Below are 15,951 nucleotides of genomic sequence, written 5' to 3' on the forward strand. Positions count from 1 at the left end.
TTTTTTTTTTTTTTTCCCGGGTTCGGATCTGGGTGGAAAAAATAACGTGCGGGTCGGATCGCGGGTTTTAGATAAACACATCAGTCATTAGTTCGGTAAACTACAGATAACTGTCTTGGTCATTATTTACTCTCTGAGGATCGGCTCCACTATTTCGCAACGGTCACTGGTTCAGCTGTTTACACGCGTTTCACCATCTAATAACACAATTTGTGATTGGACGACAGAATCAACATGGCTGCCACCGTCTAACAAGCGCCACTTCCAAAACAGTAAATAATTATTTAGGTATTTGAGAAATAAATGGATAAAGGTACAACTATCACTCTATAATGTTTCTGAAGTGTTTCCCTGATGGATTACTTCTCTCCTCGATGGATTCTAAAAATACGTGACGGCTCGTAACTGCTGAACGTCGCTCTGGACACGGCTGCGGGTTGTGTTTCAACGGGTCGGACCGGGTTGCGGTACTAATTGGCCTGATGCGCGGGTTTGCGGTCGGGGCGGATCTTGAAAACTGGACCCGTGCAGGACTCTGGCTCAGGGTTCAAAGGTTTAAATACTTGCAAAAGGCGTCTGAGCATTGCAAGAAAAGTGATGTCACTCCACGTTTCAAAGGGCTAAACAGATTTAGCGGTTATATAATTCTCTTCAAAGCCACCAGACTCCATTGGAAAAACAATTGTTTTACTGCTGCCAGGTCATTGTGTAACTTTGGTGTTTTAAATGGTTAGTTTGGATCCAAGTTAACCATGTAAAATTACTTCCAGTTGTTACCTGTTTTGGGCATTTTCAAATGAACTGGTGAAGACTATAGATGTAGCGCTTGTTACAGGGCCACTGGTGAGGTTGATGGTTTCTTTCTGTGATAATATTTGCTGATAAGTGGGAATGTGGGACCTGTGGATACTCTGAAACTCACAATCAAAACTAACAAAGAAACATCTGCAGGGCTTGACGCTAACTTTTTCCCCAAGGAGCACATGTGCTCCTAAGTTGAAAAAGTAAGGAGCGCACAAAGAACTTTAGGGGCACAATGTAAATTGATCATATAATGTGTTTTCCATAATAAACGTGATGCAAATAGACATTTACAAGCAAAATTATTTAATGAATTTGTATACAAAATGTACAGAAAGGTAAAATCATCAAGTTTTGAAAAAGTATTGCAATTTAATTTTGTCTTTAATGTTATTATCTTATATATATATTATCTTTGCAATATGATTATCTTATATATGTCTTATATAATGTTATTACTATCCTAAAACATTCTCCAGGTCCTCTGAAACTCTGCAGGACTTAAGCCTCTTTCACACAGAGCTTTCGCGGTGCCCACCACGGGGTAGGGCGCAGAGGACAGGATTTGGGGGAGTACAGGCTCGTTCAGGAGCTACAGCTCCATGGTGACCACTTTCGGGTCTACTTCAGGCTCTTCTCTGCTATTGGACGCGCGGCGCCAAGGTGTCGTCACAGCGCGTTGCGGTGAAATTAAAAAAATTTCAATTCAAGCGCAGGCTGGCGGCGCGCGCCGTTCAGCTCGGCGGTAGAGCGGTGCGCTCTTGCGCCGCAGTAGCACATACACAATGACTGGGTTCGTCGGCGGAGGTCTGCGCTTTGCGCGCTCTGTGTGAAAAGGGCTTTATTTCCACCCTGCCCAGCGAACGGTCCCTAAAGGCCTCTACACATGATCAGCTGTAAAACCGCTTTGCGCTGGCTGTCCCATTGTTTGTCTGTGGAGAGGGCAGCAACGCCTGACAAAGCGGCACAACAGTGGCTTGGAAAACTGCCCATAACCGTGTCACACGGGGAAGAGGGAAGGCGGCGGGAGTTCCTCCAACACTTGCGGTTAGATTATCATATTTTTTTATTAACAAAAATATAGGCTGCTTCGGCTGATTTTTTTATGCGCACATGTGCCCCTAAATATTTTTTACAGTTCGCACACACCTATTTTTAGTCGCAAATGCGAGTGAAACGCTCACACTGTCGAGCCCTGATCTGGTAGCACAGTGTTCCACAACATCCACAATCGCCAACTACTATCACAACTAGAGATCAATGATATACTTCAACAATGCGACGTCAAGGGGGAACCGTGATGACAGGTCAGTGGGGGGATGTCATCATCACCCCCACATTCCGAGACTGGGTACCAAGCCCCAGTAAATACAAACAGCCTCAATGTAGGAGCAGCTCATCTGAGAAGGAAGATCATGAGCAAACTGGAAACCTGGAGCCTCCGACAAATTCCATAACTGAGTTGCCAAGTACCTTAGATGATCTGCTAAAAGAATGTGAATGCTGCCCTAAATACCATCCCTACAAGTACCATCACTGAGACCAACAAGCTGATTCACAGTACAGCAACAGTGATCCTGGAGATGCTTGGATACAAGATGGACATGGTACATAAAAACCAGTACCCTCCATGGAAGAAACGGTTGGAGGCCAAGATAAAGGCAACACGGAGAAAAGTTAGCCAACTAGCAGAGCTACACAGAGGGAACATGGTGAATAAAGGGGTACCAAGAAAATAAAACAAGTTCTCAATTCCTGAGGCACTTGAAACTGCCTAACAAAGACGAACAACCCTGGCCACCCGGCTGAAGAGATACACCAAAGAAGTAGATGCCAGGAGAATAAACAGGATGTCCTCCACTGAACCAGCCAAGGTGTTCTCTCAGTGGCAGGGAAAGAACAGCAGGTCAGACGCACCAAGAGCTGAGATGGAAACATACTGGAAGGGCATATGGGAAAGAGAAGCATCACACAACACTGATGCCCAATGGCTGGTGGACCTAAGAGCTGGCTGCAGCAACCTCCCTGAACAAGAACCAGTAAACATGTCAATGGCAGACATCCAGGAAAGAGTGTCAAAGATGAAGAGCTGGACAGCACTTGACCCTGATATGATCCATACATACTGGCTGAAGAAGCTAACTGCACTCCATGAACACGTAGCAGCACAGATGGCCCAGCTGCTAAGGGATGGGGCCCCCCCAGAATGGTTGACACATGGCAGGACAGTCCTGATAATATAAGACTTCCAGGAGGGAACCATCCCATCCAACTACAGACTGATAACCTGTCTCCCCACAACATGGAAGCTCCTGTCAGGCATCATAGCAGCTAAGATAACTAGGCATATGGTCCAATACATGAGCGAGACACAGAAAGGCATTGGCAGTAAAACTAGTGGAGCCAAGGACCAGCAAGAGCAGGAAGACCAACCTGTGGACCATCTGGACTGACTACCAGAATGCCTACAGCTCAATGCCACACACATGGATACTGGAATGTCTGGATTTATACAAGATCAACAGGACACTAACAGCCTTCATAAAGAACTCCATGGGAATGTGGAAGACGACCCTCGAGGCCAACTCAAAGCCAAATGCCCAAATCAAAATCAAATGCGGCATATACCAAGGGGATGCACTGTCACCACTGCTGTTCTGCATAGGTGTAAGCCAAACAGGAGTGGTCAGTGCAAATGTAAAAAATGGATTACATAAAAAGTTATTAACAGGTACTGTTGTAGTCTCACATGACCAGGGTGCTTGTCGTGTAAAACCGACAGTCAGGCGCTGAACTTTAACATCATGCCTCAGTGCTTTATTAAACATTCATTTTCACCACGGAACATACACTCTGTTCACAGGACTTGAGCTTGACATATCACTCTATGTCCATATCACTGACTTCCAAGCAACAGTATAAGTGAGCGGCACTTTATACTACACTACTGAGTGTTTGGATACCAGCCTGTCACATTACCTAACACAGTGATTCTTATTGGTTCCATAGAATGAGACTGCAAATCGAGTGGGGCAACTTAAGGCTGACTGCACTCTGTCGTGGCTGAGGGCTGGAGGCGCCGCACTGGGAGCTGCATTTGGGGCCCTTGCTGGCTCCTCCAGGGTGGCAACAGGGTTGAGTACCCGGTCAGCTGTTAGGGCTGCAGCTGAGGCTCTGCTGGGCAGCTTACTGGTCCAAAGAGTCAAGCTCCTGCAGGTGAAAATGTAGTCAGACACCAGTGGTGTGTACTGGCTACCTGGCATACCAGGACAAATCCACATCAGTCAGCTGGTTTAAAAGATTCAAATTTTTACTAGCCCTGTGGCCCTCTCTGTGTGCCTGTCATTCATGAGAGCTTGCTACGTGTGTGTTCCAGGACTAAGTTCACTGGCCAATTAAAACCAGGTTATTTAAACTTGTGTTTACATCATAGGCCCTGTAGCCTATTAGGTCACTATTTTTGCAGCTGTGAAATGGTGGATGAAGGAAAATGGTATCCACCAAAATAGCTGAAACATCTCTAATCAAATGATACCTGCATTCAGTCCAAACCTTGTGGCTTTACAAATGTATTGTTGACTAAAATGATGACAAAACTTTGGAACCCTTGCTAACAGAGATAAAGCAAGCATGTGTACACACATGACTGTGTAGCCACTTTTGACTCCAAAACTATCATCAAGTGCGCGTACAACACAGCTGTGGCGGCCCAATCACATATAACAATGAAAAGGCATACATGACAGAGGCAGAGGACCTTACCCGCTGGTGTCAGCAAAACAACCTCCTCCTTTTAGGAAGACTGAGGAGATGATAGTGGAGTTTGGGAGGAAGTTGCAAAGGAACTACTCTCCAATTTCACTAGAATTGTATTTTATATAATTTCATGTGTCAAATAAATTGATAATGACGAAATTGTAATAAATTGTTTTTATTTCAAATAAAACAGACATTTGCATTCTTTTAAATATGCTTTCTTGATATTGTGGAACATTTAGAGAAGCATTCTTTAACATAAAAATGATGCAACTTAAAAATGAGCTGGTTGATTTGTATCAGATTGGATACTACTATATGACTGATGGGGGGTAAATCAAATGGAAAAACATAGTATGTTTGAGAAAATGTACAGACATGCAAATGTACAAATAATGTAACTTATCATACCCACCACACCATAACGTAACATTTAATTTCATTGGCACTCTAGTTGAGTTAGAAAAAGAAAAGAGGCAGTGTTTGTTTTAAGAAAAACTTTTTCAATGAAACTAGCAAAGGATGAAACAAATACTTAAGGTTGTACTTGCAATCAAGTTGCACAGACTTTGAAACATGAATTTGAAAAAAATCTGGACACAAAAGAAAAATACATCTTGATTATGGAGTACTAGCCATTATGACATGTATGTATAAGTATATAACATGACTCAGAGACACAGTCAAATCAGACATGAACAGGAATTTGAAGGGAATAATGATATGAAATAAACACTAGTTATTTTTATCCCATGTGAACATTCTGAAATAACTTGAAATTGCTAATCCTTGATTACTTTGTCTCGACATTTTCTTTCCTTTCTTGAATAAAACCAAGAACTCTACTGCGAATTTTGGTCAGTGTTAATCCATATACCAGAGGATTCAAAACTGGAGGAATTAAAAAAACATTTATTGCCATGAAGTTCTGAAGGCCCTGTGATGACATTCTCGAACCAAATCGAGTGTACATTAAATCAAAAAGCACAGCAAAGGCAAAACTGAATAAAGAGACTAAATGTGGAATGCATGTTTGCATAAACTTCTTCCTGCCCTGTTGGGATGTTAGACATGTTCTAACCAGGTACATATAAGACCACAAAAGAAAGAAAAAATGGACAACATAAATACCAATGTTGACATGTGCAATGCTTGTATTTGCTATGGAGGCAGAGCAAGCTAGTTTATCAATTAGTGAGTTTGAACAGTAAAGTTTAGGTATGTGTGAGCTGCATAACTTTGACTGGAAAATTGTCATTGTGTTAGTGAACATGCATAAAAGAGGTAAAAGCCAAGAGAAGGCAACTAAGAGAGATATTCTTTGTGTAGTCATCACAGAGTGGTACATTAGTGGATGACATATAGCCACATATCTGTCATAGGCCATAACAGCTAGAATTGATAAGTCACTTCCAATTGAAGAGTATATCACAAAACTCTGCAGGAGACATCCAGCATAAGAGATGACATGAGTGGTAGAAAGAAGATCCATGAGGAATTTGGGGTAAAAGCCTGCTGTTCCATAAAGTCCACTGATACACAGATTGCACAGGAAAATATACATAGGCTCGTGAAGTTTTCGGTCCACAGTGATGGTTATAATCACAACAACATTTACTATCCAAATAACTGAGTAACACAGTAAAGTGAGAACAAAGAGAATTATTCTATGTTGTACTGTGTAATTTAATCCTGAAAGCCTAAAAAATGTTACTACAGAGGCATTATCCATTAAACTATGTCAGCTGGCACAATTTCAGTTATTTAGATCTAGTAATAATTCATACCTCAACATGTGCAGATTATTGTAAATATATATATATATATATATATATATATATATATATATATTATAAAAAACAACATCTAAGAGGCATCTCTTACGTACTGTTCCTGGGTTGCTGGTGCAGTAAACATCCTGTACCGAGTGTCTCTGACTGCACCACTGTTGGTTATTCTCTTTAAATTACCTCTCTCTGATGATACAATCCACACTGGGAATTCAAGCAGTGGTGGTTGAAGAGAAATAACTAAAATACAGTTTCTCGTAGTTAATATGTAGTGGAAAGAAAAAAACAGTTACAGAGTGATGTCAGTGGTGATGCAGAACAATTGCATATCAATGTGAGATCTGAAACTTTTAATGAGTGTTTGGCATTGGGAAAAAGTTTTATGTAGGGTAACTTTTATGCATTTGATAGTAAAGACGAATGTAAATACCAACTTATTGGAACTTCACTTTTGTAGTTTTGGCCATCATTCCTTTGGGTAATGTTGAAATTGCACTTGCCAAGTTAATTGCTTAGATCTGGGAACACAACATTGCTCAAAAAAAGTCTGACATTGAAAAATGTATGAAATGTTAGTTACGTACACCTAATGATGCATTTGGACACATCTTCAGTGAGAGTACTTGGGATCAATGGGTGTTTCGGATCTTTCAACTTCAGATAACTTCTTCCAGGCAACCTGACCAGGAGTGATCAGTTCTATCCCCCACACAGGCTTCGCCCTCTACTAGACTCTACGGGTAATACTCCTTCAGTCAGGAGCATGCATTTATACACTGCTGTCTGGCAGCAGAAGATGGTATGTGGCCTCTGACTGAGGTCTGACAACATGCTCCAACACTTTAGGCTCCTAACACAGGGGAAACACGTGTTAGTGAAGTCCAAAAATCCCACCACCGTGGTTTACATCAACAGGCAAGGTGGAGTTCGGTCTGCCGTCCTGTTGTGGATTGTGGAAAGCCTGTGGTTGTGGGCTGCAGAGGCCATTTGACTGTAAAGGCTCTTCACATTCCGGGACTGGAAAACAGGGGTGCCGACCTCATGTTGAAGGGCTGTCCCCTTACCAGATGAGTGGAGGCTGTACCCACAGGTGGTAAGGGAAATCTGAACTCGGTTCGGGAAGGCGGAAGTGGATCTGTCACCGGCTGACGCAACATTCACGGCCTGCTATGGTTATTGCCTGGCACCACAAGAAGATTTCCGCTGGGGTTGGACACGTTTGCACAGGTGCTGTGGCCAAGAAAGCTGCACCTAGAACTCACTCTCAATCCCTCTGCTAGCGATCTGTTTGACGAAGATCCGCAGTCTCCTGAAGTCCCTGAGTTCTCTCCATCTGCTCCATCCATTCAGTGCTGCCAGCAACCCTGGTTGTGCACGGACATTCACATTCCCTGACGCTTCAGCATTCATCCTACTTCAACTTCAATGTCGTTGGTCCCTCGCCTTCCAGCAGCTCACCATCAGGTACTTGGCATCCTAGGGACGTCGTCCCCTTCAGACGCCTCTCGCTTACATGCTTGTGGTCCAGGCGCTCATATGACAGGAGATACCACCATGAGTAGTATTCACCACGCCACCACTCCAACCTGGACTCAAACATATCCAAATGAACAGTCACTTGCTTAAAGCACACCCTCATTGAGCAAAATATCACTTTCCACCACCCCGACGAGAAAGCCAAACTATTCAAGCTGCTCATATACACCCAGCAAAATGCCACTCTGGCTCTCCAAACTCCAAGACCACTTCTAGGCTCCCAGCGTTGTGCCCGCAGCCACGCCGATGATGTCACGATGCAGTCCACCAATGCCGAGGAAGCTCGGCCTTCAGGGTCAGAGCTGGATGACTACTTGTCTCTGACTCTTCATCTGAGTTTGTGGTTTGGTGGCAGTGGATTCTACACTTACCACATTGTTTTTGCATCCCTAGCTGATGGTCACCTCCAACAATTTAATTAAAGCACATTGCAGGAAACACTAGATCCTGAACTGTATTATTGTGCTTTCGCCTCTCGTCCCTCCTTGTGCTGCAACCTGTGTGGCGTGCCATCCCATCCAGCCTCAGCATGCACCCTCACAGCCTCTCTAGCCTGCACCTCAGCCCTAAATAAAGAAAGCTCTGCCATATCTAGGAGCCTACCCTCCGCAGCCCCCCAATCTGTCATTTATTCATTTTAATATTCATCGATGATCATGTCTCACCTCTGTTCCTCACTGTCCAATTTTCAGGATCCCATCATATGATATTCATTGTTCAGGAGGTTCACTAGACCAAGCAGCTTTTTGGGTTCCTCTAAGTAAGTACTGTATAGAATAATGGGACTGGGCCGATTTTTTGTCCCAGTCCAGCCCTGTCTGGAACACTCTCCGAGCTATACTCAGGACTTTCATTTGGTATCACGGCCACCTCCACCATTTCCAGGCAGGGAATCCCGGACCATATAATTAAAATCCTTGGCTGCTGGTCTTCTCGGGCGTACCTCACCTGCATCCGCAAAGATCTTAACAACATCAACATCAGAAACATTTACATTTGCACATATGAACCATTCATCATGCTCTATTCATAGTAGAGCAGGCAAAGAGATGACTCCTCCACTCTATCTCAACTTACCTGGTTCAGTTGCGCCCTCCTCCCTTCAGCCAACACCAGACCGTCATCAGGTTCCACCTGTCTGCAACCCTAATTTCTCCAATCATTCCTCCCACCTTCCTTTCCTTCCTGACCCTACATCCCATAACCCTCAGTCCTTCATCCCACATCCCTCAACCCTCATCGTTTCATCCCATATTCTGTGATCTGCTTCCCTACTTCCCTCAACCCACATCCCCATTATACATTACACCTAATAAACTAATAGCAATCTATAACTCTATTGGTGTTGTCTTTGTTAGTGAAAGGAAGTTTTAGAAATAAGTTCGGGAACAAAGACCACACCATAATCTCATCCATTTCCATGCTATAAAAGTATTTAAGCACACCTTATCCGTTTCCTCCTCTTTGACTCCTTTCTCACATCCCTCCCCCAAAAACACTCTTTTTTTGTTTTTCTTTTTGCTGTTATCTTCCCCTTTTCTATCTCACAAGAGGGCTCTATCCATAGAAGAGCAGGCGAAGAGATGACTCCCCAACTCTATCCCAACTTACCTGGTTCCGTTGCGCCCTCCTCCCTTCAGCCGACACCAGACTGCCATCAGATTCCACCATTCACCTGTCTGCAACCCTAATTTCTCCCATCATTCCTCCTACCTTTCTTCCTTCCCTGTCCTGACATCCCCTCATTCCTCCATCCCACGACCCTCATCCCTTCATCCCACATTCCTCAACCCTCATCACAAATCCCTTGACCCTCATCCCTTCATCCCACATCCCTCGATCCGCTTCCCTACTTCCCTCAGGCCTCATCCCAATCATCCATTATACCTAATAAACTAATTGCAATCTATAACTCTATTGGCGTGGTCTTTGTAGTGAAATTACAGTGAAAGTAGGCTTTAGTGTAAAATGTAAACTTCATCAGCCAAAAATGAAGTAATGAGATGTTGGAGAACAGCACACCCACTTGTATTTACTAAAGTAGCCATTTTAAACAGATTTATACAAATTCAAATTAAAGGAACATTTACACATATTCAGTTACATAAAGGTGTCTTTTGGAAGTCGACTGCTTTGCTCAGATTGTATTCCATAACTATTTTACACAGCCATCACTTGATGGCAACATTTCATGTTTATAATATCACTAATACTACATCTGAACCTACTTTAATTGATACTGAAAAACATGCACATATTAAAGATTATGCTTGGCATCAATATGAAAATCACACAGTATGTATGGTTTCCTAGTCTAGAGATGTTTACAGCACAGAAACTCCATAATTCTATTTCTTATTTGTGTCAATTTGAAACCATATATAAGGGGATTGAACAGTGGAGAAATGAGGAGAAATACAATCTCCATAAAGTTCTGGGCACTTTGTGGTAAATCTTTTGAGCCAAATCGCATATACAACAAATCAAAAAGCAAACACATAGAAAAAGAGAGTAAACAGCCTGCGCTGAGAGTCTCTGACTGTACCTGGGTTGGTTCTTCTGTTTAAATCATCTTTCTTTGATGACTAAACACAAACTGGGAATTCAGTTTGATGTCACTAAAATACAGGTTGTTTGAGTTGACGGTTTGAATATATGAAATGACAGTCATAATTTATGGAATAAAGCTTAAGAATATTGAATGAATGTTGTCATCAAGGTGCTGGCATCATCACCTTTTCAAAGGGTTAAACAAATGATTTTACTTTTTTACAACAATTCCAATGATTGAGTGGATTTGGTGTTAATTATCTTTTCATTACGTAGGATTGCTGATACCAGATTTTGTGCTGACTCACTCCAAGACTGACTCTACTTACAGCAACATCCATACCAATTAACCCTTCGAAACATGTGATGAAGGCAATCAGCAACAGAAGCAGAAAATCAAAAACAAGAAAATTAGTTAAATAAATGCATAAAAAAGAAAATTAAAAACAACCAACTAAACAAGGAAATGATATGGGAAAAGTGCATAAAATTGTGATAATTTTATACCACAATTTTACATATGTAATAATAATATTTATAAATAGAATTTCAAGGTGAACAGGACAGAGTGAAATGGGGTGAGAGAGAGAGAGTAGGGGTTGACATGCAGCAAAGGGTTGCAAGCTGGAGTTGAGCCTGCGACTGCTGTAGTGAGGCATTGCCTCACTACATGGGGCGCCGGCACTATCCACTACGCTACCGACACCCCGAGGTTCAAAGGTTTAAATACTTTCAAAAGGCGTCTGAGCATTGCAAGAAAAGTGATGTCACTCCACGTTTCAAAGGGCTAAACAGATTTAGCGGTTATATAATTCTCTTCAAAGCCACCAGACTCCATTGGCAAAAACAATTATTTTACTGGTCATTGTGTAACTTTGGTGTTTTAAATGGTTAGTCTGGATCAGGGGCGATTATAGCATCAGAGGTTTAGGGGTGCTGAGCACCCAGAGAGCTGCCCAACCAGGCAAGATAAAGTTTACTGTTTTGTACACAATTTCATTCCTACATTTGTGAAAGAAAAGCACAACACTTTTTGGGAAAGTCTGTGACTAAACCATCAAATCTGATAAAGGTTATTTAAATGCTGAGCCACAGCAAAAGAGGAATGGATTGGAATCATAAAAGAAACATATCGTAACCCTAATTTCTGGGGGAGGATAACTAATTTTGATACAGCAGCTCCTCAACATACACATAAACAGTATGTATGTTTCTGGAGTAAACCAGCCCCCTACAGTGAGTACCAAAAATACCTGTAAAATACCTGCTGTATTTTTGTTGTTAAAATATTATGTTGCAACCAAGTACTGTATGGTTTTGACACTTTTCCAGCTTGTTAAAAAGGGGCATACAGTAAAAAAATATTTAAAAAAATCTCTCAAATTTTAGGGCTGCTGGGATTCAATTTAGGGGTGCTTCAGCACCCCCAAAAATGGTCTAGAAACGCCTATATGCTCTGAAACTCACAATCAAAACTAACAAAGAAGCATCTGGTAGCACAGTGTTCCACAACATCCACAATCGCCAAGTACTATCACAACTAGAGATCAATGATATACTTCAACAATGCGACGTCAAGGGGGAACCGTGATGACAGGTCAGCGGGGGGATGTCATCATCACCCCCACATTCCGAGACTGGGTACCAAGCCCCAGTAAATACAAACAGCCTCAATGTAGGAGCAGCTTATCTGAGAAGGAAGATCATGAGCAAACTGGAAACCTCGTAACTGAGTTGCCAAAGTACCTTCAGATGATCTGCTAAAAGAATGTGAATGCTGCCCTAAATACCATCCCTACAAGTACCATCACCGAGACCAACAAGCTGATTCACAGTACAGCAACAGTGATCCTGGAGATGCTTGGATACAAGATGGACATGCAACATAAAAACCAGTACCCTCCATGGAAGAGACGGTTGGAGGCCAAGATAAAGGCAACACGGAGAGAAGTTAGCCAACTAGCAGAGCTACACAGAGGGAACATGGTGAATAAAGGGGTACCAAGGAAAAAAAAACAAGCTCTCGATGCCGGAGGCACTTGAAACTGCCTAACAAAGACGAACAACCCTGGCCACCCTGCTGAAGAGATACACCAAAGAAGTAGATGCCAGGAGAATAAACAGGATGTCCTCCACTGAACCAGCCAAGGTGTTCTCTCAGTGGCAGGGAAAGAACAGCAGGTCAGACCCACCAAGAGCTGAGATGGAAACATACTGGAAGGGCATATGGGAAAGAGAAGCATCACACAACACTGATGCCCAATGGCTGGTGGACCTAAGAGCTGGCTGCAGCAACCTTCCTGAACAAGAACCAGTAACCATCTCAATGGCAGACATCCAGGAAAGCGTGTCAAAGATGAAGAGCTGGACAGCACTTGACCCTGATATGATCCATACATACTGGCTGAAGAAGCTAACTGCACTCCATGAACACGTAGCAGCACAGATGACCCAGCTGCTAAGGGATGGGGCCCCCCCAGAATGGTTGACACATGGCAGGACAGTCCTGATAATGTCAGACCCCCAGGAGGGAACCATCCCATCCAACTATTGAATTCGGCATTGAATTCATTAATCTAAAAATAAGGCCTTAATTGGCATTAAAATGTCTTAAATCAATCTTTCAAAAGTCTTAAAAATGTTAACACGTGGTAAGTAGGATTTTATGATTGGAATTAGTCTAAACTATTCTACTAAAAATAATAGGTAACATTTAGGCTTTTTTTTTTTTTTAAATAATTTGCCGAATAGCAGTAACGTCACACAATCATGAGAGCGGAACCAACAAAACAGTGATGTGTTTGCGGCCCTGACTCTCAGAGCAGATGCACGTCGTTCATGTAGCAGTTGGACCACATGGGAAAGTGTAAATTTAATGAAAATTGGCTGTCCAACAAAGATTTTTCTGGATGGCTGAAACCGGTACCAGGCAATTTATACGAGGCATGGTGTATTTTGTGCAAGAAATGTTTCAAACTCGGCACGAACGGGGGCGGTGAAGTCGGACAGGAAACTGTCCGACTTCACCGTGGCTGCGGAAATTTCCAGCAGCCTTCAGTCCGTACAGGAAGTCACAGACACACTTACATCCTGTCTGGAATGATGTCAATTCATTAAAAAAGTGACCAGACCCATATATCAGTTTGTTTTCAGTCTCCAGTTGTTTTAATTATGACAGATTAATTTATTAAAATGCTTTACAGGTGATCCGTAGTTTATGTTCATGGTTTATTCTCCATTAGACATGAATTCTCCTGTAAATCAGCATCATATCAGTTTGACCTGTCCCCTCAACTACACAGGCTGAATAAACTGTGTTTGACTATAAGGTTCATATTTTCAGAGATAAAAAAAAATACAAGACAACAGCTTTCATTAAGGCTCAGTCAGATACAGTCAGGGCTTCACATCTGTACAGATGTTAGTTTAAGAATCCTCACATCCCACTGTCCACAAGTCTCAGTGTTGCTAAATACTTCAATAAACAAAACAGTCCAGTGTTAATATACAGTACACTCTGTATAGTTTATAATGAATGCATTTAGTCTCTGACAACTAAACTTCACCATCAGTCACACAACATGTTTTCTGTTCACAGAATAAACCTTCAAATCAGACAAATACAATCTTAATCTCTAAAATTCAACAAAAATGAAAAGTTTATCTAAAACGTCGTATTGTTGAGTCAACATCTGAACCAATCAGCTGTTAGATCAGGTGAGATCCAGGCGCTGCAGTTGGTGGAGAGCAACTGCAGCGCCTGGCTCTAAAAACTGCAGCTGCCTCGCTCTCGCGGTTTTATCGCCATCCACTTTTGTAATATGTCAGAGCAAGTCGGGATGAAGTCGGACACAAAACTAACCGGCATTCATTGTGCGCTGATCGCCGGTGATCGAATCTGCGCAGACCTGGCTCATCTCGAACAAACCTAGTGTTCGGGTGCACACCTATGCTAGAAGCAAAGGTACTGTGGTGTCTGAACACCATAAAAAAACACCAATCATACAAATCAAATGAGGGAGTTGGAGATTTATTCATTTATTTCATTTGTGTTGATTGTGTCGTTGGTCTTAAATTTCATTTCAAGTGGCATTAAAAAAGTCTTAAAAAGTCTTAAATTTAACTTGCCTTAAGCTGTAGGAACCCTGGATAACCTGTCTCCCCACAACATGGAAGCTCCTGTCAGGCATCATAGCGGCTGAGATAACTAGGCATATGGTCCAATACATGAGTGAGACACAGAAAGGCATTGGCAGTAACACCAGAGGAGCCAAGCACCAGCTACTGGTCGACAGAGCAATTGCCCGAGACTGCAAGAGCAGGAAGACCAACCTGCGCACCGTCTGGACTGACTACCAGAATGCCTAGAACTCAATGCCACACACATGGATACTGGAATGTCTGGATCTATCCACCTTATTTTCAAACACGGAAGTATATCGTGATCAACTTCCGTGTTTTTGTGCGTGACTTCCGGTCAGCCGCTTTCCCTCATGCTTTCCCTCACCGGAGCTAATGGTGCAAGCTATTTTTTTCAATTTTCAATTGTTTACGTTAGTCAATCAGTTAGTTAGTTAGTTAGTCTGTGTATTTTATATAGATAACTGTGCCCACGTTTCCGTTATCCGGTAATTGTCGGTAAAAATAATTCCCTCTAAACGCAAATAAATCGCACGTCAATCAAAAACTATGAACCAAAAAAGCACAATCTATCCTGAGTGAGACAAACTGCTTGATCCCCGTCTCCAGCGTACCAGCAGAGAACCTGCAGAACCGAATCAGCGAAAAAACACACCGGGCTACACAGCCCAAAGTCTTGGAATCCATGTTCCTACTGGCATTTTTTGGCTTTCAGATTCAGATTCAGATTCAGAATACTTTATTAATCCCCGGGGGGAAATTGTTTTTGTTCCAGTGCTCCATGCAAAGTAGAAATAGAAATACAGCATGAATGGAAACAAGAGATAAAGATGAAGATATAAATAAGATACTAAAATAGACAATGAAATAAATAAAATAAAATATTAAAGTAGACATTAAAATAAAATAAAATAAAATAAAATATTAAAGTAGACATTAAAATAAAATAAAATAAAATAAAATAAAATATTAAAGTAGACATTAAAATAAAATAAAATAAAATAAAATATTAAAGTAGACAATAAAATAAAATAAATAATAAAATAGTAAAGTAGACAATCTGAAATATATAAATATACAATGAAATGGTTGTAGTGTTATAAATGAAATAAGAATGAGTAGTTATATTGTGTGTTTTGTTTTATAAATAGCCAAATGAGTCCGATCATCAGAGGGAGGAGTTGTACAGTTTAATGGCCACAGGTAAGAATGACTTCCTGTGGCGCTCAGTGGTGCATTTAGGAGCAATCAGTCTCTGGCTGAAGGTGCTCCTCTGTTCGACCAGAGCGTTGTGGAGAGGGTGAGAGCCATGCTGAAGTATCGCCCGCACCTTTGACAGCATCCTCCTGTCTGACACTGCTGTCAAAGAGGCCAGCTC

The 15,951-nt window shown here is 42.0% G+C and overlaps 1 protein-coding gene and 2 pseudogenes across 1 annotated transcript; 2 read left to right on the forward strand and 1 right to left on the reverse strand.

Annotated features, from left to right (window-relative positions):
* Positions 1–1,599: 1,599 nt before the first annotated feature.
* Positions 1,600–3,206, forward strand: LOC144466801 (uncharacterized; annotated as a pseudogene).
* A 1,558-nt stretch (positions 3,207–4,764) lies between these two features.
* Positions 4,765–10,129, reverse strand: LOC144466860 (olfactory receptor 1P1-like). Its single transcript, XM_078174402.1, has one exon. The coding sequence runs from the start codon at positions 6,287–6,289 to the stop codon at positions 5,351–5,353; it is 939 nt and encodes a 312-aa protein (XP_078030528.1). The 5' UTR covers positions 6,290–10,129; the 3' UTR covers positions 4,765–5,350.
* Positions 10,130–11,908: 1,779 nt separating this feature from the next.
* On the forward strand, positions 11,909–13,418 carry LOC144466861 (uncharacterized; annotated as a pseudogene).
* Positions 13,419–15,951: the final 2,533 nt, after the last annotated feature.

Source organism: Epinephelus lanceolatus, chromosome 14 (assembly GCF_041903045.1).
Source record: "Epinephelus lanceolatus isolate andai-2023 chromosome 14, ASM4190304v1, whole genome shotgun sequence".
In the NCBI taxonomy this organism is placed as follows: domain Eukaryota; kingdom Metazoa; phylum Chordata; class Actinopteri; order Perciformes; family Serranidae; genus Epinephelus; species Epinephelus lanceolatus.

Coding starts and splice junctions, on each gene's coding strand:
- LOC144466860 (XM_078174402.1), bottom strand. CDS start 6,289: ATGGATAATGCCTCTGTAGTAACATTTTTTAGGCTTTCAGGATTAAAT.